Source organism: Piliocolobus tephrosceles, chromosome 1 (genome assembly GCF_002776525.5).
Source record: "Piliocolobus tephrosceles isolate RC106 chromosome 1, ASM277652v3, whole genome shotgun sequence".
NCBI lineage: Eukaryota > Metazoa > Chordata > Mammalia > Primates > Cercopithecidae > Piliocolobus > Piliocolobus tephrosceles.
Genome location: NC_045434.1, coordinates 191,032,227 through 191,058,585, shown reverse-complemented (window position 1 = coordinate 191,058,585; position 26,359 = coordinate 191,032,227). Strand labels below are relative to the sequence as shown.

The 26,359-nt window shown below is 55.3% G+C and overlaps 1 protein-coding gene across 1 annotated transcript in view; it reads right to left on the bottom strand.

Annotated features, from left to right (window-relative positions):
• COL16A1 (collagen type XVI alpha 1 chain) overlaps positions 1-25,599 on the bottom strand; it is a 49,415-nt gene extending 23,816 nt beyond the window's left edge. The window contains exons 1-41 of the mRNA XM_023219297.2: positions 25,527-25,599; positions 23,461-23,535; positions 23,233-23,350; positions 21,910-22,033; positions 21,334-21,600; positions 20,651-20,731; positions 20,394-20,519; positions 19,518-19,571; positions 19,193-19,219; positions 18,614-18,649; positions 17,591-17,617; positions 16,546-16,608; positions 16,222-16,263; positions 16,052-16,096; positions 15,915-15,950; positions 15,468-15,530; positions 14,971-15,015; positions 14,790-14,885; positions 14,559-14,597; positions 13,893-13,937; positions 13,732-13,758; positions 13,100-13,210; positions 12,412-12,447; positions 12,223-12,333; positions 11,828-11,863; positions 9,652-9,687; positions 9,499-9,543; positions 9,048-9,179; positions 8,229-8,264; positions 7,947-8,054; positions 7,533-7,655; positions 7,374-7,427; positions 7,131-7,172; positions 6,758-6,793; positions 6,618-6,671; positions 6,358-6,426; positions 4,455-4,499; positions 4,337-4,363; positions 3,522-3,581; positions 3,283-3,330; positions 3,111-3,164 (exon numbers count right to left, since the gene is read on the bottom strand). Of these exons, the coding sequence (XP_023075065.2) occupies positions 3,111-3,164; positions 3,283-3,330; positions 3,522-3,581; positions 4,337-4,363; positions 4,455-4,499; positions 6,358-6,426; positions 6,618-6,671; positions 6,758-6,793; positions 7,131-7,172; positions 7,374-7,427; positions 7,533-7,655; positions 7,947-8,054; positions 8,229-8,264; positions 9,048-9,179; positions 9,499-9,543; positions 9,652-9,687; positions 11,828-11,863; positions 12,223-12,333; positions 12,412-12,447; positions 13,100-13,210; positions 13,732-13,758; positions 13,893-13,937; positions 14,559-14,597; positions 14,790-14,885; positions 14,971-15,015; positions 15,468-15,530; positions 15,915-15,950; positions 16,052-16,096; positions 16,222-16,263; positions 16,546-16,608; positions 17,591-17,617; positions 18,614-18,649; positions 19,193-19,219; positions 19,518-19,571; positions 20,394-20,519; positions 20,651-20,731; positions 21,334-21,600; positions 21,910-22,033; positions 23,233-23,350; positions 23,461-23,535; positions 25,527-25,599 (2,772 nt within the window). The remainder of the gene's footprint in view (positions 1-3,110; positions 3,165-3,282; positions 3,331-3,521; positions 3,582-4,336; positions 4,364-4,454; positions 4,500-6,357; positions 6,427-6,617; positions 6,672-6,757; positions 6,794-7,130; positions 7,173-7,373; positions 7,428-7,532; positions 7,656-7,946; positions 8,055-8,228; positions 8,265-9,047; positions 9,180-9,498; positions 9,544-9,651; positions 9,688-11,827; positions 11,864-12,222; positions 12,334-12,411; positions 12,448-13,099; positions 13,211-13,731; positions 13,759-13,892; positions 13,938-14,558; positions 14,598-14,789; positions 14,886-14,970; positions 15,016-15,467; positions 15,531-15,914; positions 15,951-16,051; positions 16,097-16,221; positions 16,264-16,545; positions 16,609-17,590; positions 17,618-18,613; positions 18,650-19,192; positions 19,220-19,517; positions 19,572-20,393; positions 20,520-20,650; positions 20,732-21,333; positions 21,601-21,909; positions 22,034-23,232; positions 23,351-23,460; positions 23,536-25,526) is intronic.
• Positions 25,600-26,359: the final 760 nt, after the last annotated feature.

The window sequence follows — 26,359 nt, the reverse complement described above, 5'->3', positions numbered from 1 at the left end:
GATTCATCTAGATACAAAATTCTGACTACCTGTACAACTTTTGGCAATTTATTTGGGGGGAAAAAATTCTATGCCTCAGTTTCCTTATCTGTTAAACAGGGATAGTTTATGGTGAGGTTTCAAGGAGACAATGGCTGCAAGGATGGTTACGTTAGATGCATGTCATCCGGACACTGTTCCCTTTGCAGATTCCTGAGGCACATTTTCATATTAAACACTCCATGGAGGCAGGGAGTACGCTCCATTTTGAATCCCCAGTGTCCGACATGGAGGAGGTGCGCATTAAGTACGTGTTGAGTGAATGCACCGCTGCTCAGCCTGCTCCTCCCTGCACAGGATTTCCTTGGCGCACTCTGAGATATGGCCTCCCTTCAAGTCCCAGCTCCCAGCAATGGAACATATCACCAGCCCCTGAGCAATTTCCAGGCCTGGGTCAGACTTGGAGCCAGCCACCATCCAGCCCCGCTGGCACCTCCGTGCACCATCAGGGCTTAGAGCAGTGCCTGGCACAGGGAAAATGCCTTGAACATGTCAACTATTTCTATTTATTTATTTATTTATTTATTTATTTATTTATTTTGAGATGTATCACTCTGTCTCCCAGGCTGGAGTGCAGTGGTGCCATCTCAGCTCATCGAAACCTCCGCTTCCTGGGTTCAAGCAATTCTCCTGCCTCAGCCTCCCGAGTAGCTGGGATTACAGGCATGTGCCATGAAACCTGGTTAATTCTTTTTGTATATTTAGTAGAAATGGGGTTTTGCCATTTTGGCCAGGCTGGTCTCGAACTCCTGACCTCAAGTGATCCGCCGACCTCGGCCTCCCAAAGTGCTGAGATTACAGGCATGAGCCACCACGACGGCCCAAACATGTTAATTATTATGCCCTAAATCATTACTCATCCCCTGCTCCCCTCTCTATGGCCAGTGTGTTAGTTCAGGCCTGATGTTTTGTAATTGTTTAACCCAACCTCCCAGAACTAAATGTTCTACCTGCTGTCCTACTGTGGAAGCGAAGTGCAGCCAGAATTGAAATCTAGGCTCAATGACCTACTAGTTGCCTCAGGCAACTTTCTTGACCTCAGTGCCTCAGCTTCCTCCTCTGTGAAATGGATTGAGATGAAATGAGATAACTAAGCACTGGGACTATACGGCCTTGGATGAGTTAGTGCTGTACATCCCTGAGCCTGTTTCTATACTTGAATAAATGAGCTGCTCGGCCCTTCTGGATCCCACCTGGCATGGGGCAGGTACCTGTCAGCAGCAGCCTCGGCTTGGTCTCAAGCGCTGGCACTAGGCGAGGACTCTGGTGCCTGGGACCAGACTCAGCAGTCACTCTTTTCTGCCTCATTCCCCAGCATGTCTTGGCAGGGTTCACACTACATCAGCAATCACTTATTAATGGGTCACTTTGAAATGACTCTTGTGCTTCCCCAAGGAAACTGCAAGCCCTCTGCAGACAGAATCCTGTTTCCTGGCAGTGTGGCAGGAAGCCCCAGACACTCGGCAAATGTGTGGCTGCAAATATGTGGCGTGGGCTCTAGTTCAGCACTTCCAATGGGGTAGAGAGAATTGGGATCCTGGCAGAGACTCCCATCAGCAACAGTGGCTCACTAGAGCAGACTCCCAGCCCACGGTGGCAGAGGAGGTGTGCCAAGGTAGCGGGAGCAGGGAGGGAAGATACGAAATGTATCAAATCATTGGGGCAAGGAGGAGTAGCTTGTAAAAAGCTTTCCTGTGATGCTGCCCTGCTTCTTCAGGTAAGAATCACTCTCTTAGGAGCTGGGAGCCAGACACACAGACGGTGGTGTCTATGCCAGCTAGAACCTCTGGAAAACATGGCTTGGTATGCAAAACACTGGGAACTGTCCTGAAAGGCATCAGAAGAAGGCAAAAAGGGCTTTGCATGGGGAAGCCCCAGTCCAGCATTGTCAATTCCTAACTGGGTGGCCTTAGACAAGATACTCCATCTCTCAGAGCCTCAGCTTGTCCAGCTGTGACTTAGGAATAATAGCACTGCCTTCCTTGTGAGGCTTTTTATGTAAGGCTCAAATGAATGAAAGAATGGATGTAAAATAATAATAGTACTTGTCATCATAATAATGATAGCTAATGCCTTCTAAGCATTTGTCATATAAATAATATATAATAGTCATGGGCACAATTCTATATGCTTCACATGCATTAACTTGTTTAATACTCACAAAAGCCCTATGAGTTAGGTGCACTTAGCAGAAGAGGGCAGTGAGACACAGAGAGGTTAAGGAACTTGCCTGCCATCACAGAGCTAGCACAAGGCAGAGCCGGGATTCAAGTTCAGGCTGCCTGGCTCTGGAATGTACCCTTTATTCACAGCGTCACACAGATCTTGGCTCCTAATGCTCTCCCCTCACTATCTCTGGCTTCCTTGCAATTCCCCAAACACGTCAGGCACATTCCCACCTCTGGGCCTTTGCACTGGCTGCTTTCTCTGCCACAAAGCCTCTCCCTCACAGCTTCTCTCCTCATCTCCTTTAAGTTTTGATTCAAACGTCACCTTCTTTTCAGTACATTTTGCAAATACTTCTGCCCTCGTCCCATTTTCTATTCTCACTCCCTGCTTTACCTTTCTCCTTCATACATATCACTTCCTAACGCACTATATTTTATTTATTTATCTTGCTTATTGTCTGTCTTTCCTACTGAATATAAGCTCCAAGAGGGCAGGGGCTTTTATTTTTAGCCACTACTGTATTCACAGCACTTAAAACAGTGCTGGAAAAATAGCAAATGTGCAAAAACACGTGTTGTATGAATGAGTGTTGAATGCTGCTCCAAAACAGTGGGCCGGGCTCTGTACCAGGGTAAGGGATTTTTATCTGACCCAGATTGTGGGTTCCTGACAGCTGATGCAACAGGGCATTCCTTGAAACCGTGCTGGGAGTGCAGAGCCTGGCCGAGAGGCTCAGTGGGCCCTCCTTGCCACCCGGGTGGGCAGGTGAACAGAGGAGTGAGAAATGGCACGTCTGTGTTTTTGGGGTGGGGGAGAAGCGTCCTTGGGGTCCAGCCTGGAGCAGCCACCCTGACCGCATGAGCTCTGCCACCCAAACTCCTCCTTCTCTTCTCCCCCTTTACCTGCAGCCCGGGCACTCCAGGGGGGCCTGGTGGTCCAGGAATACCTGGTGGACCCTGAGGGAGAGAGGAAAGAGTCAGAGCCAGCAAAGAGCTCTGCCCCATGGCTGAGAGCAGCTGTTTAGGGTGGACAAGCCGTGGGGTGCTGGCGGACAAGAGGAGACAAGCGACACACCTGCGGGCCCGGCTGCCAGGAGCTGCCCATCCAAAGTCCCGGAGCACCCTGGGTGGGAGTGGGGGTCGCAAAAGAAGGGGAGAGGTTATAGGCAACGTCTACACCAAGCGCGGAGCTGCGTGGGGAGGCGGATGGCTGGGGTGTGCGGCCCTGCAGAGCCCTTGCACACTGGGCACCAGACGAGGCTGAAGCTGCTCCTCTCCCCCGGGCTGGGGGAAGGCTCTCCCAGTGCCACTTACCGGCATGCCAGAGAAGACGAGGTCTCCTCGAGAAGGGCAGGAGCACTCCCCTGGCTCACCCTGAAAAGACAAGAGCCTTTGTGAGACATGGATGAAGACAAAGGGCCTCTTGAAATGGACATCCGAGAGGCAAGGGGCTCTAGAGACGGAGAGGCCAGGGTTTCAATCCAGGATCTGCCTCTTATGAGGTTGCCCTTGGGCAACCTGTTCAACCTCTCTGCACCTCGGCCTCCTCGCCTGTAAAATGGGAACAGTAATTCCAGGCACATGGAGTCTCAGGAAGACAAAATGGATTCGTGTATACAGGGGTCCTGTCGCATGGAGATTATTCAGCAAACGATGGTCCTGCTATTACAGTCATCAGTTATAACCTTGTCTGCTGCTGCTCAGGTAATCTCGCCTTCAGTACAACTGCAGCCCCACCCCTCTGGGCCCAGCCTGGCTTCCATGCCCTTCTCTCAGGGGCCCCTCACCTCTCTGCCCTCTCACCACTAGTCCTTCCCAGCTCGCTTCCTGCCCCATCCTCTGACTCAGCCCCCATTTGAAAATGCAACTGCCCTCCTAAGGGGGCCTTGGAGTTTTCCAGTCTCCCATAATCCTGGTTGAGTCCCAGGCCAGCAACCAGGTGAAGTTAGGGATATGTGGAGCCCCTGAAACCAGGGAGCTAGGGGCAGCAAGGAGCCCAGGATGCCTCCTCCACCCCCATCCTCCAGTCCAAGGCAGCTTCATGTGCGCAGGCTCCCCTGATTCGTGGTGGGAAGGCTGGAGGGGCTGCTAACCCCCCAGAGTATGGGTCACAGGCCCTTGGAACTCACCTTCTCTCCTCGTGGTCCCTTTTCACCCTGCAGGGAAGAAACACAGAAAGGTGAGCAGATAGAGGTGCCGAGGCAGGGCCAGCCACGGCTTCCTGCTGTCTCGAGACACTGTACTCACTGGTGTCCCTCTGGGTCCCGTCTGTCCTTGCTGCCCATCACGGCCCTGAAGGGAGAGAGCCCAGAGTCAGAGGGTGAGACTGGGCAGCGGCCAGCCATCTGGCCTGCTGCAGAAAAGGGCTGTAGGACAAACAGAAGCAGCGCCAGGCTCCTCTGGCACCCAGGGCCCAGGGCCCATGATCCAGAGGAGGAGACTGAGGTGCCGGACAAGGAAGAAGACTGGCATTTCCTGAGCATATCTGGGTGCCAGTCAGCGGGCCAAGTACCCGTCAGGGAACATTGAATGGAATCCCCTCTCCCAGTCCAGCAGGACGGTATTGTTCTGGTTTTCAGGTGAGGAAACTGAGCCTTAAAGAAACTTCATGATAGACCCAGCAGCCAGCTGCGGCCAGGCGTGTGTAGCCTGAAGTCTCTGCTCTCTCCTCTCTCTCTTTAGTGCTTGATACACTTTCTCCCTATCACAAAAGTTGTGTCTGTTGACCTAACTGGGAGAAGGGGATTTCAGCCCCTTTTTATCCACAAAAAACTGGAGACTTTGAGAAGCTGTCACTTGCCTAAGGTCACACCCCTAGCAAGTGTGCGGCTGAGGACGGAAGACTGCTGGATGGAATTCAGCATGAGGAGAGGTCTGGAACATTCTCCTGGAAAGGAAAGCAGCTTGGACAACGGCATGGAGTCTGCTCAGGCCAGGAGAGGCCAGCCTGGCCACACAGGGCGTTCCCATAGCTCCTTCATGTGGGTTCCTCCACCTTCACACTTGGGACTTGAAGCTCCCTGAGGACCTGGCCTACGTCTGTCCTCCTGCCCTGGGGCTCCCTGGGACAGGCAGGAATCCTGGCTGTCCAGCTCTGCTGGGCAATAGAGACTGGCTGTGTGGACTTGGGCGAGTCCCCGCCTGCTTTGGACATTGGTGCACTCTCCTATCAGTGAATCCCAAACTGGAACTAGAATTTCTCCAGGGATCCGCAAAGATAGAAGAGGATACAGTTCACTGGGCTATTTTTAACATTACCAAAAGCCCAAGACAAATTACGCCTTTGCCCACCACCTGGCATGGAACAGACTGGCTGAAAGGTAGCATGCCTTTGATTTAGGCTGCAATTAGATTATCTGGTAAAATTCTAGCGGGTTCATGTGGAGTAGAAGCTGACGACTATACAGGTCTTTGATGACTAAAAATGAGAAAATGCACTTATGATTACTTAATCCGTGCAATTTTTTCAATAGACAGGTCTTTTAAAACATGGGAGCCACTGGGGGAATAGTACAAAGGGAAGGTCTTTCCAATTACACTGGAAGTAGTTGCTGGTCTGGATCTGTGCTGTCTGATACCGTAGTCCATAGCCACATGGGGCTATTTAAATTTAAATTAATTAAAATTAAATGTCACTTAAAATTGAGTTCCTCAGCCACACTAGCCACATTTCAGGTGCGCTCAACAGCCACCTGTGGTTGTGCCGAACACAGCGTTTCCATCCTCATAGACAGTTGTACTGGGCAGCACCGGTTCACATGTCCCTAATGACTAGGGATGGGCTTTGAGTCAGACAGGCCTAGGTTGAAGTCCGTGGCTCTGCCTCCTCACCCTCTGACCTTCAATTTCCTGATCTATGAAGTGAGTTCCCTTACAGAGCTGATGTGAGGATGACATGAATTTCTGTGTTTAGAGCTTAGCACAGGACCTCAGCATGATCACTGCTCAAAAAATGGCGGTGAACATTATTGTATTATTCAAGCATTCCCTTAAAGGAGTGAGGTCTTCCTTGTCTGAGGCTGGGCTGTGGCCTCTCTCCTCCCATCCCCTGTGCTGCTGGGATGGGCAGGGTCAGCTCCGTGCCCTCTTCCCAGCAGAAACATCCTTGGTTCCAGCAACACCACCAGAATGGAGCACGGAGAAGACTTACCGGAGGCCCAGAGACACTGGCCCCAGGAGGTCCCACGGGTCCGGTGGCTCCTTTTACCCCTGGAGATCCCTGTGTAAGAGGGGGTACAAAGGTTGCAGGGGCAGAATTGGAAGCCAGCTACAACCCAACAGGTAAGACACATCCCGACAGGTCTTGGGCAGCCCTCTGATAGGCATCACTTGGCCCCCGTGTCCCCTGTGCCTGCTGCTGGGACACTCTGGAATACTGCAGGCCCAATGCCCATGGAGGCAGAGGCTCACCTGGGCACCCTTCTCTCCAGTGGGGCCAGGTGGTCCCCGAGGTCCCGGAAGTCCCTGCAGATGGAAGCACAGTTAGTTAACCCATATCCTAGAATGGCCCCCTCGCCTGCTATCCTCCTCCAGGACTCAGGCAGACGTACCTGAATGCCAGGCAAACCCGGTGCTCCAGGCTCCCCCTGCAAGTCAGAAAGGGCAGACTAGCACACAGCAGCCACAGCCAACCTGTTCTTCTGGCCCTGCCACACCGGCAGACCTGGTCTGGGTGGGGCATCTACCAGCCCAAATTCAGAAGAGCTCCCCAAGGAGACCCTGAGGGTCAGAGAGTCTGGGGTCAAAGGCAAGTCCCTGACAGAAGCAACAGCAGGCCAGGGTTATGGCCTGACTCCTGGCCCCAGAACTAAGTCCTATGCATCTGGGGGCAGGCAGAGCCCTGCAGTTTGGGAGTGGATGGAATTAGGTAGTTGGTTAATAGAAGTGTTGAAGGGACAGGCAAAGGCAAGGCTAGAGACTCACCTGTGGTCCCTGGATTCCCCTTCCTAGAGGCCCTGGCTCTCCCTGAAGAGGCAGAAGGACAGTCCCTGGCTCGAGGTTCCCCAGTAACCCTTCACCCTTCTCCCAGCCCCTTCTCCCCCAGCTTCTCCCTGCCCTGCACCCTGCCTCCATTTCCCCCTCCAGGCCCACTGCCCCCATGGATCTGTCTATCCCACCCCCTGCCCTCATGTAGCTGCAGCCCAGGGCCCCAAGACTCACACATACCTGCATGCCCTTCAGACCTGGGGGCCCTTGAACTCCTGGTAGACCGGGTTGGCCCTAAAAGGCACAAGGTGGCCCATGGAGTCCCTGCAGGGGAAAGGGGGACAGGAGGGAGAGGAGGCAAAGCCCAGGCAGGGAAGGGCCAGAGGACAGGCAACTCACGGGTTTACCAGGTCGGCCCACGCCTTCGGGACCCGGTTCTCCTTTGGGGCCGGGCTGCCCAGGCCGTCCTGCCACGTCAGTCATTGCCCCCTGCAGGCCGGGGCAGGCAGTGCAGCCATCACCCTGGTCAGAGATGGGTACAGCCTGGAGCCCAGGAGCCAGCGCTGGCACCCAGGCCAGGACGCCCTGCACCCCTCTGAACACTCTGCCCCTTGAATGCTCCCACCTCAGCCTGGGAAATCAAAACAGGCCCCTGACACTCCTAGCAGAGGAGGAGCCCCGAGGAGCCTCCACTCAGTGACTCTGACAGCCATTAAGGCCCCAGCTGGCCCTGCAGTCCTTCCCTCACTGGTGCGCCACCTGATTTTTTAATGCAGCCAACTCCCCTGACCCCAACCACCCCACCTGACTAACCTTTTCTCCTTTTGGCCCCGCAGGGCCCCGAACTCCAGGCTCTCCTGACAGTCCTGGCCGCCCTGTTGTTCCCGGCGTTCCAGGGTCTCCGGGATTCCCAGCATCACCCTGTAAGGAGCGGAGTTCAAGGAAGGCAAGGCCGGCCCAGCCAAGGGGACCAGCAGGCGCTCACAGTCCTTTGCTGGGGCTGAGGGTTGGGGGCTAGGGAAGGAGGAAAAGGAGGCAAGGAGGGGATCTGAGAGGATGCTGTGCCCACCCCCATGCCCACAGAGGCCCTCTCACCTTCTGCCCCTTCAGTCCACGCTCTCCAGCCTTGCCCTGAGGAGAAAGAATTTCCGGCACCCGCTCACTCATACCAGCCACCCTGAAGTGCCTGGCACCACATCAGTTCGGGGCATACAACAGTAAATAAACAAAACGAAATCTCTGCTTTCGTGCTAGTGAAGCCATCTTGTCCAGGGTCAGAGGAGAGATTTGTGCCAGACTCCTTGCTTGGGTGACATGGGCAAATTAGCTCATCTATCTCTGTACCTCAGTTTCTTCAGCTGTCAAATGGGGATGATAAAAATAGTATAGGCTTCTGCCCTATAGGGATCCTGTGAGGTTAGACAAGCTAATATGTTGTGTGCAGCAGTGCCTGGCACATAGTGTCCACTGTGGCAGTGCTGGCCGTTCCTATGAAAGCAGTAACAGTGATAATAACCACAGCGGTAACTGCCATTTCCCTAGTGCCCATGGTGTGCTGCTAAGCACTTCACACATGTCATTACTAGGCTTTACTCTGTGCAAGAAACAGAGGTGGAGAGAAGGTGACTTGCTCAAGTCAAAGACTTAGTAAGAGGCAAAGCTAAGATTGGAACCCAGGTCTCTCTGATCCTAGGATGGCGCTCTTTCTGCCCACTCTGCCATACTCTGTCCCAGGATAAAGGGCAGAGACCTGTGAGGGCAGCTCCTTCTGGAGACAGAGGCTCTGACCCCGCCACACCCTCCCCACTACCCCCAACTGCCCAGGGAGTCAAGAGACCCAGGCAGGACCCCTCCCCTGTCCTAAGCCCCGCCTGCATCCCCCCTCCAGAGGCCTCTGCCTATATCCCACCTCACCTGTTTTCCTGGCAAGCCAAAGCCTGGAGGCCCAGGTTCCCCCTTCTCTCCGGATGGGCCAGGCGAGGCCACCACACGGACATCCCCATCCTGAAGGTTGGACAGGGCCGGGCACGGCTCACAGGGCTCCCCCTGCCAGGCAAGGACATTGGGTTAGGGGGTCCTCCAGGCCCTAGTGCACTTGAGCCAGGTTTGGAATCTAGGGCTGGGGAATGTCACTGGGTCTGACACTGCACCTCTGCTGGGTGAGGGGTTATCTTGGGAAAGATGAAGGGAGAACAAGAAAGAAACAAAGGTGGGGCTGAGTGATCAGGGGTCTCATGCCTTGCCAAGGAGTCAGACTCTGCCTAACAGACAGCAAGGAGCCCCGGAGGGTTTGAAGTCGAGCAAGACGAATGTCTGTCTAGGAAGCTCATCCAGGCTGCAGCACGGAGAATGTCCCCAGACTCACCTTCGCCCCTTTGATGCCTACTGGTCCCACTGGTCCTGGTGGCCCCTGCATGTTAAGATGCTCCAGGTAATGCCCAGCAGCTGCCAGGGCCATGCCTGTCAGCCCCTCCCACCTTGTCCTCTCCCAAGCTGTTGCCATCCCAAACATACTTACTGGACTGCCAGCTGGCCCTGCCTCCCCGAAGTTACCCTGAGAGAAAGCACAAAAGCCATGATTAAAGAGGGGATGCGGTCTAGGTGCCAAAGCAATCGCAAACCCAAAACTATAAAAGCAGCCCCTTTGGCTGTCCAGACCACCCTCTCATGTCCAGAGAGGAAGAGGGCTTTCTCCAAGGTCCCCAAGGGAGTCTGTGACCAGCCAGGGGCTAGAAGCCCTATTTCTGGCCCCAGCCTCACCTCATGGAATCCAGTCCACCCTCAGCCCTGGCTCAGAACACAAAAATCATGAATGCATTTTTCCAACAGCCTTTCATTGGACACCTTTACACACGGAGCACTGGGCTGAGGCAGTGGGTAGACAGCAGTGAGCAGCACAAACAGTAATGCCTGTTGAGCTTGCACATGCAGAACTTTCTAAATCATTTTAAATAGCGGTGAGTACTATGAAGGAAATCAACAAGGTGATGAGACAGAGTAAGTGGAGGTGGTCAGAGAGGTGCTAACCCTGATTATTACCAGAAGAATGAGAATAAGGTCATCCAATGAAAGAGCAGGGGGAGGGTAGAAAGGAAAAACATTCTAGATGTTTCTAGTGGGAACCACAAGTACAAAGTCTGACAGGTGGGAGTAGTCCAGACATATTCCATGATGGAAAGAAGGTCCACATGGCTGAAGCACGGTAAACCAGAAGAGAAGGGGAAGAAGTGGATGAATGTGGGAAGGATGGGGGCTGGGGCATCCGGGGTCCCATGAGGCACAGCAGAGCTATGGTAGAAAGTAAGTCACAGAGGGACTGTAAGGAGGGAAATACTGATTCTTCTACAAAGCCACATTAAACTACCGGATGAAGGCCAGGCACGATGGCTCACACCTGTAATCCCAGCACTTTGGGAGGCCAAGGAGGGTAGATCACTTGAGGTCAGGAGTTTGAGACCAGCCTGGCCAACATGACAAAACCCCATCTCTACGAAAACTACAAAAATTAGCTGAGTGTGGTGGTGCACGGCTGTAATCCCAGCAAATCGGGAGGCTGAGGCAGGAGAATCGCTTGAAACTGGGAGGCGGAGGTTGCAGTGAGCAGAGATCATGCCACTGCACTCCAGCCTGGGCAACAGAGTGAGACTCAGTCTCAAAAAAACACACTACCAGATGAAAACTGGACTGCTGCAGGGCTGCAGTGGCCATGGGCAGGCCAGAGGAGGTTCCACCATGCAGAAGAGAGGCCATGGGAACGCCGATTACCATGGCAGTGGTGGGCGTGGAGAGAAGTGGAGGAGTGAGAGAACCCTCATGGGCAGAACTGTCAGGGCTCCCTGGGGGGCTAGAGGGAGGAGGGGACAGTGTCAGGAGTGGCGGACCTGAGGACGACCGTAAGGGTGGGCTTTGAGGGGCTGGCTGTGAGCTGATGACTGAGATGGGGAAGCTGGGAAGAGGCGGCAGGCGGGGTGGGGGTGGAGAGGCCCCACATACGATGTGACACGTGGGCTTCCCCTGTTAGGGTTGAGTCTGCACACATACTTCAATGTTTCTCACACTTGAACATTCATACACCCACAGAACCCCTCATTTGGGTAACACTGCATTAGAAGTTCAAGCCTGCCATTTGTCTCCAATGCAATCATAAATAGATAACGTTAACACAGGCACTGAAATTGACCCAGCAGCGTAATGAAGATTACAGTCTCTGGAGCCAGACTTCCTGGGTTCAATCCCAGCTCTGCATCCAATCACCTGTGTAACTTTGGGCAATTTACTTGGCCTTTCTGTGCCTCCGTTTCCTCATCTGTGAAATGGGAATAAGGGAGCACCTACCCCATAAAATCTGGGAGGACAAAACAAGTGAACACACTTACAAGATTTGGAATAGTGCCCGGCACATAATAAGCAATAAAGAAGTGTTACATATTGTCAATATTATAAGGTAATCTTGAATGTGCTTAATAGCTTTAGAATATCATCACACCTACACTAAGGAATTCTCTTACAGAACATGAGGGCTCTCAGAAATAAATTCTTTGACTCCAGTCTGCAAAACACTAGTAAATTAATTTTACTGTGAATTTACCGTCTGAATCTCTTGTTCATATTACCCTTATTCCTCGCCCGTGCCACTCCTCCCCTGCCTCCCTGCCTAGAAACCCAGTGTCCCTGACATCTAACCCAGGTCTCACCTTCTCTCCTTTCAGGCCTGGCAACCCAGCTTTCCCCTGAAAAACAACCAAGACAGAGTCTCAGCATCTCCCCACTCCCACCTCTCCAAGGCTCCCCGGGTCCCAGTGTCCAACCAGAAAGAGAAAGGTAAGATAGGAATTGTGTCCTTCAGGTAGCTGGACAGTTTCTTCAGTTAGACAACTGAAGCCAGAGGTGCTAAAAGGAAGTTCCAGGGCAAGGAGCATGGGGCAGCACAGGGACGGAGGGAGGGACGAGGAGACAGGCCTGGGACACCTGCCTCTTCCCCTCCCTCCTGATCCCTGCCCTGAGACTTGGGATCTGAAAAGCCAAGGAGGTCACCAGTATGGCAAGGATGGGCTGAACTGGGCTGGACTGGGAGAAAGTAGTCACTCACCGGAAGGCCAGGCAGACCAAAGCCAGGGGAGCCCACATCTCCACTGGCCCCTGTGGAGGATGCAAGATGCTGGGCCCCTACAACCGAGCTGCAGGACAAGCAGGACTCCCCCTGGGTAAAGAAGAGGAAGGATCAGAAATACTCCCAGGTAGGCAGAGGATGGCAACCGGGAGAGCGGGGTTCCCTCACCTTCTCTCCTTTGATGCCTTGGATGCCAGGGTCTCCCTGCAGGGAAAGAAAGGTTTGTGGGCTGAGACAGGGCATGATGGGGCACCCCTAAACTCCCTGGCAATATGCGAGGACAGCAATGTCACACACGCAAACCATCCAAACACCTAGGGGTCCCTCAAGGCCAGCACCCCAGAGGCAGGGTTCATCAACCCACATAACAAGCAGGAGCACGGCAGGGGAGGGAATGAGGCCAGGTTAAGTTACCCCAGTGGAAAGTTCCCGCACGTACCCTATCGCCTTTTTGTCCGACAGCTTTCGGGTGGTCCTGAAAGAAGGGGTCTGTGAGAGAGGGGGCTCACCCAGTCCTGCTCAATCCTTTCCTGCACCCCCAAGACACACCCAATCCTAGGACACAGCCTCACTCACAATAAAGGTGGGATCCCTCCCAGCTTGCCCAAAAGGCATCCTAGAGTCTCCTGGTAAGCCCTGGGAGGTTGCCATGGAGACCTGAGGTGGCACTCTAGCCCAGCCCTGAGCTCTGTGGTTCAGACCCCTTAAGACCATAAGAGCCTAGACTCTCTGCCCATAATCTCTCTGTAGCCACGAGAAGTACACAGTTCCTCTGCCCAACTCCTCTCTATGATCATGCCCCCAGGTTTCTTTATGTGTTGGGGGAGGTCCCTCCGTGGTCACCCTGGGCACTCACCCTGGCTGATACAGGATCACCAGGCTCCCCTTTGGGCCCTGGCTTTCCAGGGAGTCCAATAAAGCTCTGGAACCCTTCAGGCAGTGTTGGGCACACTTCACAGGGGTCACCCTAGCAGAACGGAAAGGCAATAAGTGGACAGGGTGGGGCTGAGACCCTGGGGAAGGCAAGGAGCCTCTTGCACATACCAGCCCTAGACGTTGGGTCCGCCAGAACCCCACCACCAACATCAAAGTGGACAGCAGGAATGCCGCTGGGGCTTCCAAACAGGAAGTTCAACTGACTCATTCATTCACCACAAGATTCCAGGGCGGCACAGAACTGCACCCTCAGTGTAAGCCTTGAAACATGACTGTGTCCCACTGACAGGCATGGAAACTTGGCCTAAGACTCAAGCTAATTGACTCGGCCTTTTCATAACGATGTGTGTGGTGGAGGCAGGGTTTGAACCCAGCTCACCCCCAAGCCAGGTTCTTTATGGACTCGTTGCACATGGACATCAGAGGAAGAAAGGTTGGGGGTCCCCTGAGGAATGTCCAGCACCCCTAGGCCTAAGGCCTTGATGGTCACTGTCATTTGCAGAGAGGGGTCCCATTCCCACCCCGATCTGGGCAGCCAGGCCTGGGACTCACCTTCTCTCCCTTCACACCTGGTTTCCCCTGTTAGAAAAGAGGCAATGGGCATCAGTGCCAGGGCAGAGGGCTGGTATGCCAACTGAGGGCTGGAGGACCTAGCCCCTCCCTCCAGAGGTCTTGGAAGAGCGACCCTCCCCGACTGGATTGAAGTCACTCACAGGTTTCCCACCAGGGCCTTCCTTTCCTGGGATCCCAGAGCTGCCCTGTGGTCAGAAGAAAGGATAAGGGGGTTGCCTCCTGGCCAATGCGACCTCGGTGCATTCCCCTTTCCCCACCCGTGCCCCTCTGTGATGGCAGAACATTCTTTGCCAAATCTCCCCATCGCCATTTGTCCCATTTCCTCGGTTCCTGTTGCCTGCCCTCCATGTCTAACCCAAGTCATTCTGGGTTTCAAAGGAAGAGAGAAAATGAGGCCTCTGTGTGCCCCTTCACTGTGCACAGGTTAGGAGGTGATCCACGCCACCCCAGGGAAACCACAGCATCACACACAGAAATTTCCAGAGCTTTCTGCACATCCAGGCACAAGGCCCTAAAATGAGCTTGGGCCCTCCAGCAAAGTCCACTTTGGTCTTTACAACACTTAGACCTGCCCATCCCTATACCTGGAATACAGGCTAAGGTTTCGACCTCAGTGAGCACCAGGATGGGGACAGAACACTCCCCGCCAAGGGGCCTGGCCAAGCTGGGCCCAGCCTCCTCCTCCAAAGGCCCGGCCTCCTCCCTGGGACTTGTTTCCCCTGTGGGAAGCTGCCCCGGCCCCTTCTCCTGTCTCCTTCTGTCAAGCATGGAGCTCCCCACGTGACCGCACTCCCATCTATGCTTACCTTGTCTCCCTTAGGGCCTGGTGGGCCACCTGGATCCCCCTGAGGGCAGAAACAGAGTCAAGTGGAAGTTTCCGGGGACCTCTCACCACAGCGAGATCTTCTACCCTCACCCTCTCCTCCGGCCAGGACTCCTGGGACAGAGCCTTATCTTCCCCGCTTCATTCCCTGGCCAGAGTGGGAGAGGGGTCTCTGAGAAAAACACAGCAGCAGGAGAAGCAAGGAGGTACTCACCGGGGTCCCAGGCAGTCCTATCCCAGGGGGTCCAGGGAGGCCGGGGGGTCCAGGCTCTCCTGCCAGCCCCTCAGGCCCAACAAAGCCAGGGTCTCCCTGGCACAGACATAAGGTGGGCATCAGAGACCTGCTACCCCAGCCCTGCCACCCCATCTCCACCCCACAGACATCTACAACTCACCTTCTGTCCTTTGGGCCCAATGACACAGATCTCTCCTGGCCGGCCCTGTCGGGGGATAAGGGGAAGGGTGTACAAACAGCCCTGAGGCCTGGCTATCATGCACGCTAATCACGTGAGATTACGGGATCAGGTTGTCGTTAGTTTTTGGGCTGTGAGTTAGTAGTACTACGTTTAGTGAGTATTATGTTTCAGTGCACCCACTGGGAGAGGTGAACGCCCACCTGTCCCACCCTCCCCGCCCCTCCCCCAAACCAGAGCCCACCCTGGTGCCCCGAGGTCAGCACATTGTCAACCTTAGGGTGTTAGAGGTTCGGGGCTCTGAGGCTGGGAGTAAAGAGGCCTGGGCTCAGGTCTGTCCCCGCTTGTGCCTCCTGGGGCACAGCCCCTCCCCACCCTGTGTGAGCAAGGGGAGGAGGCTGGATTCCGAAGGTTAAATCCCAGCATTCTCAGACCTCGTGCTGGGGGTTGTGGTGGGGAAGGGGGTCCCAGGCACCTACGTCCCGGCCTGGCTTTCCCGGCACACCCTTAAGGCCTCCGTCGCCCTTCTCGCCTTTCTGGCCCTGGGGAAGGAAGAAGCACAGTGACCAGGATGAGGGAAAGGCCTGGGACAGCTGGGCAGCTCCATCTGGGGGAGGGGCAACTGCCTTCTAGACCCCTGGTCTCTGTCTCGCCTGAGAGTGAATGGCTTCAATCAGCACAGGAGGGTAGACAACAGGAAGAACTTCCAGACCAGCCAGGCCACTCACTGGGGGAATCTGTGGCATTTCCCTCCAGGTCGGTTGGGTATTTGGACAAGGCAGGATGACTAGGGTGGGGGAGGAGGGTCCTGCCAGCTCTGTGCCCACTGACATCCTCTCCTAAGAGAACCCCGATTCCTCCTTGCTCGTGGCTGTAGAGCCTGCAGACCTCCCTGGAACCCGCCCCTCCAAATCCAGGCTTGTTACCTTCTCGCCTGTTGTGCCTGGGAGTCCTGAGGGTCCCTGAGATGAGGAGGGGAGACAAAGGAAAGGAGGGGAGGAAGGGAGGGTAAGGCTGGACCCTGGACCCACCACCCCTGCCCTGTCCCTGGTCCCACACTCACCAGAGCTCCTGACTCCCCCTTCTCTCCCTTTGGGCCTTCTGCACACTGAACAGGGGAACATGGTGTTGAGCGGGGGCAGAGGGTTACCTGATGGGCTGCCAAGCACACAGCCCCTCCCCAGGGGCTGGCCCCATATTGGCCCGGAAGCAGGCATCACCTCCAAGTCTTACCTGAAGTGGGGCATCCGGGGAGATTCGAACACAGTCGTTGCCCTGAGGGTAGGGAACAAGGGATCAGGGGTGGGAACTCTGGGGAAGTCCCCTAGACGTGTTGTGAGGAGGACCCGCCTGGGAACCCCACAGTCCTAAGTATCCCTAGAAAAGAGGAGCTTCCACACCTGAACCCCTAGAAAGACCCTGGCCCTCACCCCACTCCCCTGATCTGGGCCAGGCTGCAGGCTTTCTGCTGGGATGATGAGATGATGGCTCACATCCCACCTCACCCCAGGGCACAGCTGGCAAAGGTCCTGCCACGGGCAGGGCTGAGACACTTACCCGTGCTCCCTTCTCTCCCTTGGAGCCTGGTGGACCAGGCAGGCCCCGCTCACCTTTCCCTCCCTGAGAGTGAAACCAGAATGGAAGCTAGGACCAGAGGGGCACATGGGAGCCTCGAGGAAGCTCTCCCCACCCCGTCCCCCTCCACCCATCCCCCACACATGGGTACGAAAATACGCACACATGTGAGCAGTGTCCTGCCCCGCCCCTCCCCCACCACACACAAGCATATGGATTCCACACCCATTCATCCACATGCCCTCCTACCCCAAGAGACTATATATGACAAATCTACAGTCTCAAGGGGGGTATCCCATCCCCCACACCCGTACCCAAGCACATCAGCTCACGCACAGCACAGCTGGAGGCACGTGGACACACGCACGCACAGTGGCAGAAACCCATGCTGGCTGAGTGTCAGGCTGCCTGACTTCAAACCCTGTACTTGCCAGCATCTCACTCAGAGCAGGTCATGTCATCTTTCTGAGCCTCAGTTTCTTCATCAATAAGACGGTATTGACCAGCACAAAGAAGCCTAATTCACAGTTGCATAGCTTCCCTCCCCGTCATGCACAAGCTCTGCGGCCTCATTAGGCCCACAGGTACCTGGGTTCTACTCCAGCCTTTGTGTGCCACACATATGCAAACATGTGTCCCAAAGATGCATGTAGCCACACCCATACACAATCATTCTAACATACCTAGTCAGACATATGTGGGCACAGCTGGGCCTCAGTTTCCCCTGAAGTAAAATGATAGCACCCACCCTATAGGCTGAGTATTGAGAGGGTTCAGAAGTGTAACAAACGTGCACAGCTCTGGCCTAGGGCCTGGTGCACAGAAGGGCCTCAGAAAAGGGCAGTTCTTAGCATCTTTGTACACACACAACCCCCTGCTTTCTCTACCACACATACACCTAATCACCCTACACACATACAGGCTTAGGTGGCCCTGATATAAACACACAGCCACAGGGTCACATGCTGTGGGAATGGCTGGGGTTGCCAAAGAGGACAGGAATGTCCTGTTCTCCATTAGGACTCACCTTGGGGCCAGAGGGAGCAAGTGTCACCTGAAGGGACAGAGAAGAGGGTATCACACTTCCGGTAGAGAGAGAAAACCAGGGGCCCAGAGAAGTCAAGCAATTTAGACAGGGTCACACAGCATGGTAGCAGGACCAGCAGCCTGTATCCCAGCCCCTGCTCTGCCTCCCAGGCAAACTAGCGAGCCGACTCCATTTCCTCAGCCTGTAACATTTGTAGAGGGTCTAACCTACCTCCTCTAACCTGCGTGGCTTTGGTTAGTTCTGCCTCCCAGTTGCTGGGATAACATGGCTGCTTGGTTTCCATGGTAACCCCTGCACATCTGGGGACCATCAGCCTTACCAGATTTGGTGGAGGACTGGATTGAAAGAGGGGGTGGGGAGCAGAGGAGGTACTCCTGATATCCCTCAAAGTCAGGGGGCCTTGGAGCTGAGGGGAGCCGGGGTTGTGCCCTTGGTGGACCAATGTGGCAGGTCAACTCAGAACGTTAGACTACAGAAAAATGGTGACTCTTGCTGAGCCCCTCTCCTTGCCCTTCTGGACCCCCAGAGGAAGGCTGGACCAGGGCCAGCTAGGAAGGGATAGCAGGCCCCGAACCAATGCTGTGGGAGCCCTTGCCATGTGCTGAGCCAGCTCTTCCCCTTCTCTAGGCCTCTAGGAGACCGCAGGAAGCCTCCACCAGAGCAGGGGGAGACCTTGTGGGGAGTGTAAAGCTGGAATCAGCAACCAAGGCCCTGGTCCTGCCAGCCACCACCCCAGTCCTGTCGGCCACCACCCCATGCCCAGGCCCTGAACCCGAACACACTGCAGATGACAAGGCAGGTCACCGGCTCTCTTCCACACAGCCCTGGCTTGGTGGGGATGGCAGTGGGGGTCAAGTCCGGCTCTGGGAGATGGGCAGGGAGTGAGTATGAAAGTGTACAAAGACCCCCTTGTCCTCACCCAGGAGGCTGCCAAGCCAGCTCTAGGCAACGTCCACTCCCGGCTCTTGCCCGCTCCACCCTGCACACCCTCCATTCACTCACATTGCTGTCCTGGGCACCATGGACACAGGGTGGACACTGAAAGGGAAGAGCAGGCCAAGAGGTCAATTCTGAGCCCCTGGGGTGAGCCCTCCCCACCTCCATCACCATCAGGCCCACAGAGCATCACACATGTCTTGAGTGGAATCTGAGGGGAGCCTGAAAATAGGAATCCTATAAAACAAGCCTCACCCCTCCTTTCCCACCCACCCACCCAGCCCCACAGCCGTTTTTCAGAAGGGGAAACTGAAGCCCAGAGAGGAATAGCAATACACCCCAGGTCACACAGCATGCTGGGGCAGAGTATGGCCCAGAATCCAAGGGCACCGTGACTGAAGTCTGGGCTCTCCCCATGATGCCTGTGGCCATTTGCTGCCAACTCAGCAGGAGTGTCCTCCAGGGCTACCTACCCCCCAACCCAAGGAGAGGCAGTGGGCAGACAGGGCCCAGCATCAGGCCCCCAAGGAATGCCAGGAGCTGTGTAGTCAGCCAGCACCCCTATGCTGAGGCTCCGTGCCCAAAGCCTGGTCCAAAGGGTTCACGCTGGCACCTCCCCTGCTGCCAGTCCCTTGGGAGGCTTACCTCATCGGCTGCTGTCTCCCGGTGGACCTGAGGGAAGGGTGTGGGGCGTGGGAATGGGCAGGGAGCTCAGGGGGCCGAGCACTGTTTCCAACACCCCTACCCCCAAGCCAACAGGAGTGGGCACTCTAGAGAGTGCCAGGCACTGCGTCTGTCTCACCCCCATCCGTCCTTCTTGATCAGAGCTGGCACCTACATGTCCTAAGCTCTGTCCAGGAGGTGGGAAAGGCGCGAGGAGAGTGGGAGTGGAGCACCTTATCCCTGGGGTTTACAGGGGCACAGAGGGCAGACTGACGGCACGGGGGGTCCTCCACACCCCTACCTCTACCTTTGTTCTCCTTTCTGCCTTCTGGCTGATTCTTCCCGTCAGCGGGGCATCCACCTGGGCAGACAGAGCAAAGAGAAACCCTTGAGGAGGGGGAAGTTCTGGGGCTCATGCTGGAAAGGGGCACCCAGGCAGGGGGCATGGACCCCAGGTATGCCCTCAGCCTGGCATATGGCACCTCCTGGGGCATCGAGGGCCCGCTCAGGCCCCTGTGGCTGCCCCAACAGGTCCCCCTCCTTCCCCCCTCCACCCACCTCTGTGATGTCAGAGCAAACAGGACCATGCATCAATGGGATCCTGTGTTCTTGCAGCCCAAGGCTAGGCAGGATGCCCAGGCGGGCAGGGAGACTGCCAGTCAGGGGGTGGGGCTAAGGGAGGAACCAGGTTTCCATGCCACCTCTAAAGAACCTGAGAGTGGGCAGGGCAGCTGGCCATGGTGCTGGGTGTAAAACCAGTCTGGCACTGGCTGGTCCTGGGCCCAGGAGAGTGAGCCATCCCTGTGGGGAAGCAGTACGACCTGACCTCTGATCCCAGGTACCTCTGTCCTGAAGAAACTGCCTTTGAGGGACAAGCTTAGTCCTGCCCTCATCAGAAGAGTCTGGAGGGCATCCGTGAGGGTCTAGGCAGTGCCAGAGGTAGATGGTACCACTCTCAACACGCATAGGTAGGTGGGCACAGGGCCACCCAGTGGTGGCCAGTGGGCTGTCTCTGCCTCCTTGAATCATTTAGGGGTGGTGTACAAATAGGGAGGGCTTCCAGTGCCCCTCCTGCCATGGGCCCATGGCCAACTGATCCTGGTGGCAGACGTCAGTCAGATCAGGGGAGGGGTATCTCACGTGTGCCTGCCTGTGCTGGCATCTTCCTGCCCTGCCCACCCACCTGGCTGTTTTGAGGTTCCTCCAGGCAGAAGCAGCGGGTGTAGACCTTGCCTTCAGACTGTGGATTGATCTCAATGAGCTCATTGCTCTGGGTGTCCCGGCGGGCCTTGGAGGTCTCTGGGGGGCACTGTTCAGTGGAAGAGCAGGGCTCGGGTCAGTACAGGAGCAAACTCCTCCTAAGACCTCCAGGCATCACCTTCCAGACCCTCATCTCCAGCACAGTGTGTCCCTGGGCAGTCCAAGGGCTGGGCCACTCACCCCTGTTGGTAAAATCTCACAGCAGCCCTCCTCCAGCACGAGCTCCGGGTCACAGTAGATGTGCACCTGCTGAAGGTCAAACTGCAGGGGACACATACATCAATTTCACTTCACTTTATCAAATAGCTCTGTGTCCTGGCCCCCCAGGAGGCACAGAGATGTCTCCGCCCCAGGATGTGACCTCAGGGTGTTTCCATTCTGGCCTGGGAGACATCAAAAATAGAGCTGTCACCAAAGGCAGAACAAAACTGTGCGCACAGGAACGAGGGAGAGGAGGCCCAGAGGAACAAAAGAGGAGGAGGTTCCATTCATGCTGGGCTTTGAAGGGCTGGTAGCTACTCAGCAGATGAGTATGCAAGGAAAGGCATTCCAGGTGGAGGTAACAGTGTAGGCAAAGGCACGGCAGTGTGAAAGTACTCGGTAAGCTGGTTGGCTAGGATGAAATTGATCAGAGCAGAGCTGCATGGAGAGAGGTAAAGGAAGACAATGCTGCAGACACTTATAAGGACCAGATCATGAAGGACCTTGAATGCCGGGTAAGTATGTTTACGCTGCATTTGGAGGGCAACAGGAAAGCAGGGGAAGATTCTAAGCAGACGGACTTGCTCCGATACAGATTCCAGGAAGCTCACTCAGGTTCCCAGAAGACAGGAACAGAGGTCAGGGCTTGACCTAGCACTTACCGAGACAGGCTTGCCCTGCTCAGCATCCAAGCCTAGAAATACATGGCCCACAGGCCTCATGGGTCGCCGGGGCCCCAGAGGCTGGGAGGAGGCTGAGCTGCAGTCCACGTGCACAGAGGCCACACGTCCAGCCACACTCAGCATCAGCTTGTGCCAACGCAGGTCGAAGAGCTGGGGCACTGGGAAGATGCAGGACACAAAGTCGCCATCCTGGCCCTGGGCCCTGAGCTCCAGGCTCCGCTCTTGGCTGTTGACTTCCAGGGAAATCTGGGTAGAATTTGGAAAGGGAAAGGACAGAGATTCAGAGCTCCAGAGTCAGCACAGGCACATTCAGGGACCTCGAACTCATTTCACAGGAGGGGAAACTGAGGCCCAGGAAGAGAAGAATGCCGGCTGGGGTCAAGGAGCTATACATCCTGAAAGAATGAGGCAGGTATTGGTGGGCTGGGGGCAGGCTTGAGGGTAGGCATAGGATGAAGCAAGGAGATCCCAGAAATCACAAGCCGGGATGAAAGTTGGGCTGGCCTGGTACTACCCAATGCCCTAAGAAGCAGTCAGGGCACGGGGGAAATTCACCTGTGGATACCCATCTGCATCGGTCACTTGAAACAGATACCACGTCTTCTGGTGGGTGTGTTTCTTCAGCAGTAGTGTCAGCACCAGGGCAAACTCCTCCGGGAGGCCCCGAGGGAATACTCGTCTGCAGATGGAGCAGGGAGGGTGCCCTGAGGCTCCAGTGAGGACCCACCTGCTGCCCACTCTGGGCCCTCAGGACTGCTGAGCCTACCCAAGACATCCACAGGCACACACCTTCCATCATATATGTTCATTCACTCTCCACACCTTTACTGAGTGCCTTCCGTGAGCTAGGTGTGGGTCTGGCTGCTGGGAATAACAGTGGTGAAGGCCGGGCACGGTGGCTCACACCTATAATCCCAGCACTGTGGGAGGCCGAGGCGGGCGGATCACCTGAGGCCAGGAGTTGGAGACCAGTCTGGGCAACATGGTGAAACCCCATCTCTACTAAAAATACAAAAATTAGCCAGGTGTAGTGGCAGGCTCCTGTAATCCCAGTTACTTGGGAGGCTGAGGCAGGAGAATTGCTTGAACCCAGGAGGTGGAGGTTATAGTGAGCCAAGATCATGCCACTACACTCCAGCCTGGGCAACAGAGCAAGACTCGGTCTCAAAAACAAACAAAAACCAAAAACAACAACAACAACAACAAAAAACATACACAGTGGTGAAAATACAGAGGCAATGCTTGCCTTCATGGAGCCTTCAAGTCTGATGGGGGCAGGGAGGCCATGAGCAAAGAATCCCCGGAATGACTATTTCACTATTGCATTGCAATTTGAATAAGTGCTTCCAATGAACCCAGAATACTCTGGGTGAGTAACTGAGCCTAGGGTGGAAGGAGAGATGCTGAAACAAAGATGGAAAGGGTTCAGCATGACTAGAGCAGCAAAAGATAAAAAAGAGCCTTTTGAGAGCTGAGGTTGAAGAGGCAAGCAGGGGCCAGACCACCCAGGGGCTTGTGGGGGTTTGGACTTCACATACGTGCGCACACTCACGTGCATGTGCGCACGCGCACACACACACGCACATGACTCTTGCCAGGTTCCCGCCCACATCCTGTGTTCTCACAGTGCCCATAGGATGCAGACATGGTCCCACCCACTGCTGGCCAGAGACACGGGAAAGACAGAAGCTAGGTCTGCCAGGTACCGCCTCTCAGCCCACCCCGCAAGCCCAGGGCTGGAGCCAGGTTGACTCCTGGCAGGGGGTGGGATGAAATGACCCACAGAGAGGCCCCTGGGCTTAAGCCCCACATCCAGAGTTGCTGAGGAGTGTGGCTGAGGTCAGTGTTGATTCTCAGTGGTTGCATGGATGCCTTTACCGCGTAGGCTGGGTCACGGAGGCCGCCCCCAGGCGCAGGATGAGAGGCCCCTTGGGGTTGCGGATCTTCTTGATGGCAGACATCTTCATGAGGCTGAGTCGGCGGATGAGGTTGAAGCCTTTGGGGGAGACATCAGGTGAAGAGCTCAGCTGAGCAGGCGGAGAGGGGCACAGATCACTCCCAGAGGAAGGTCGCGGGGACGGCGGGATGAGATGGATGGGCGCTCACCAGTCACATTGGCTGGCAGGCTACTACTGTGTTCCAATTTGAGTCCTTCCTGCTGTGAAGGTGGGCAATGTGCACCTGGAAGAGAAGGGGCAGGGGGACATTAGGTGCGCTCAGGCCAAGGTTGCTGCATGGCTGGACGCTTGGGGAACCTGGGAGGGAGCAAGTTTATAGTCCTCACTCTGGACCATCAGCTAGATCCTGCCTTCACCACCTGCCTGCTGACCCTGGCTCCCCAGGGAGCCTGGAGGCCCAGCAACCCAGCAAACAATTGGGAAGACTGAGGCCCAGAGATTGAGGGCCAGGCCAAGCTCACTAAGTGAGCCAACAACAGAGCAGGCCCAGAACTCCAGGAACCCAAATCTCCCAACACTCCCAAGTCAGGAGCTAGGCCAGCAAGGGAGAGAATACACGAAACTCTAGGTGGCTCTCGAGCGCAGATGGAGTGGGGAGCTGTGTGTTTATACATGTGCCCCCTCCATGACGTACACCCAGGTAGGGGACAGAGGAGCTCTTTAGGGGTAAGGAAACGTCAGAATCATGCACACTGTGTGTTATGTACAATTATATGTACATGTCTGTACATGTGGGAGTTGTAGGTGCCCAGGCCATAAGGGATGACATGTGCAGCTGGCACATGTGCTGTCAGCAACGGGAACTTCCTACGTCCAAATCAGACAAGCAGGCCAGACACAAGTATGAGCCAACAGAATGAATATTTACCTGAATAACCACCTTGTGAAACAGTGAGAAGAGACTGAGGGTCTGAGGGGACCATAAGCTTAAGGGTACCACCAGGGCCTTGGAGCTCTAGGAAGGGCATATTAATGGGTAAGGGCTCCCAGAGAAGGAGATAGCTTAATTCAGGTTTCCAAAGCCCTGAAAGAACAGGTAGGCAGCCATGGGCCTCCCTCTCCCTGGGGTTGACTGAGCAGAAGTGTTAAGGGAGGTGCTACAACAGGAAAGAGGCCAGAATCAAAAAGGCCTTCTCATCAATGCAGAGGGATAGGTGGGAAAAGACAGTGAAGACAGCTCCTAGAAGCTGGCCTTGCACTCCCTGGCTAGACTGGCTGGAAGAAGAAATCCTGGGGCCCAGGGGCCCGGTCCCAGTGACCCCACTGGACTCTCCCTCCCCCAGGTCTGGTCAGAAAGACCATCACTGTCTTCAGCATCACAGCAGCAATGGGTGACTCACCCCTTGGCAATGGGCCCAGATTCCTTACAGATGTTGAAATTCTCTGCCCCATCCCCCCAGGGGACCCAGTGAGGGAGAGGGAGCAAAGCTCACGCACACACAAGCAGAAGCACATATATGCACATACAAGGGGCAGGCAGCCACACTCACCCGGGTCCACAATCCCTTTCACCTCAACTTCTTGGTTTTTTTGCTTTTCCTAGCTGGATTTGGGTCCTAGGTTCTGTTCCTGCTTGGCTAGGCAGCTGAGCTACTGAGCCCAGAGGGCACCCAGCAAGGCCAGGCAAGTTGCCCGGTCAACTTCCCCTGGCTTTGGGCCCTGGAAAGCTGCACCCTCTGTCTCATCCAGAGTCTGGGCCTCGGGGCGGGCCTTTTATTAGAAATTCAGGGCCAGCTGTGGAGGAAGAGAAGCACGTGAGCTAGAGGGATGGAGTCTCCACCATGAAAAGGATCAGCGGGACTTGGGGTTCTCTGGGGAGGCGGCGTCCTTGTGCAGGGAGAGCTCACCGCCTGTTCCTCCCCACTCCGCTGGTCCTACCAGCAATGTGTCCACAGGATTGGCTTACATATTGGGGTGGGGGATTGTTCTGCTACACACAGAGACACAGGAATACATACGAATGCACACAGCCAGTCTAAGAGACAAACACAGAGATGCTCAGAGACATAAACATACGAAGACACACGTGCACACACTCTCCAGCTCACCGCACACAGGCTTGAGGGCGCCAACACCTCAGAGCACCCTGAGCCCACACTCTGCTATAATTGCCCATATGACCACACATACATGGTCACATATGTGCAAGGACCCCAGCACCCCAGGAAACCAGTTGCAGGCCTGTGAGACTCTGACTCTCCTGTGTCATCTCACCTGTATTTGCCCCATGGCTGAAGGTAGCCCAAAGACCGAGCAGCCACAGGCCAGGAGCCCAGGATACCCACATCCTGATCCAAAGAGGTCGACTACAGCCACAGCACCTGAAAACCACAGAGACCGGGAAGGCGGATTTCTAAGTTCACACAGCATAACTCCACACGTGGGCAAGCCGTGGCCCGCCCGTGGGGCCCAGGCACTGGTATTGGGGTGGCAGGAGGTCTGGCCAGGCAACAGTCTCTCTCAGAGGCCCAACCACAGGCCTTGGGCTAGGATTTGAGCAGAGGTGACATTCAAAATATTTAACCACCGGTATGGCACGGATACCAGCTTTCAGGCAATGCAGAAAGCTGCCTACTGCACTGAAATAGTGTCCAGGCAGCATCCGGCTGCGCCAGTGGACACTTGCTGTATTGAAGAGAGGTCTAGAAGGTCTTAAAAGGCCAGAGAAGTTGGAATAGTGATGGGGGCTTAAAGCAGAGGCTATTTATCAAGACACATGGAAATATTTCAATAGTCTAACACTTTGTGCAGTGTCCTGGTATTTATACCAGCCTGATACTTTACTAGCTGCACCTAGCTCAGGCCGGGAAGCCCTGCCAGGCACCCACAGGGTCAGGGGCTGGTGACTGGGCTGAGATTGTGGGCTACAGGCTTCCACAGGGCTGTGGGGGGGGGGGCAAGGAAGCTTTCTGCATGGGTACAATGGGCAGGAGAGCAGGTCTCTAGGGCTCAGGACTTCATTGCCAACCTCCTCCTGCCCACCCCCCAACCCACTGATGGATGCTCATCTTTTAGTTTTATTAAACCCTGATGGATCAGCCCAGATA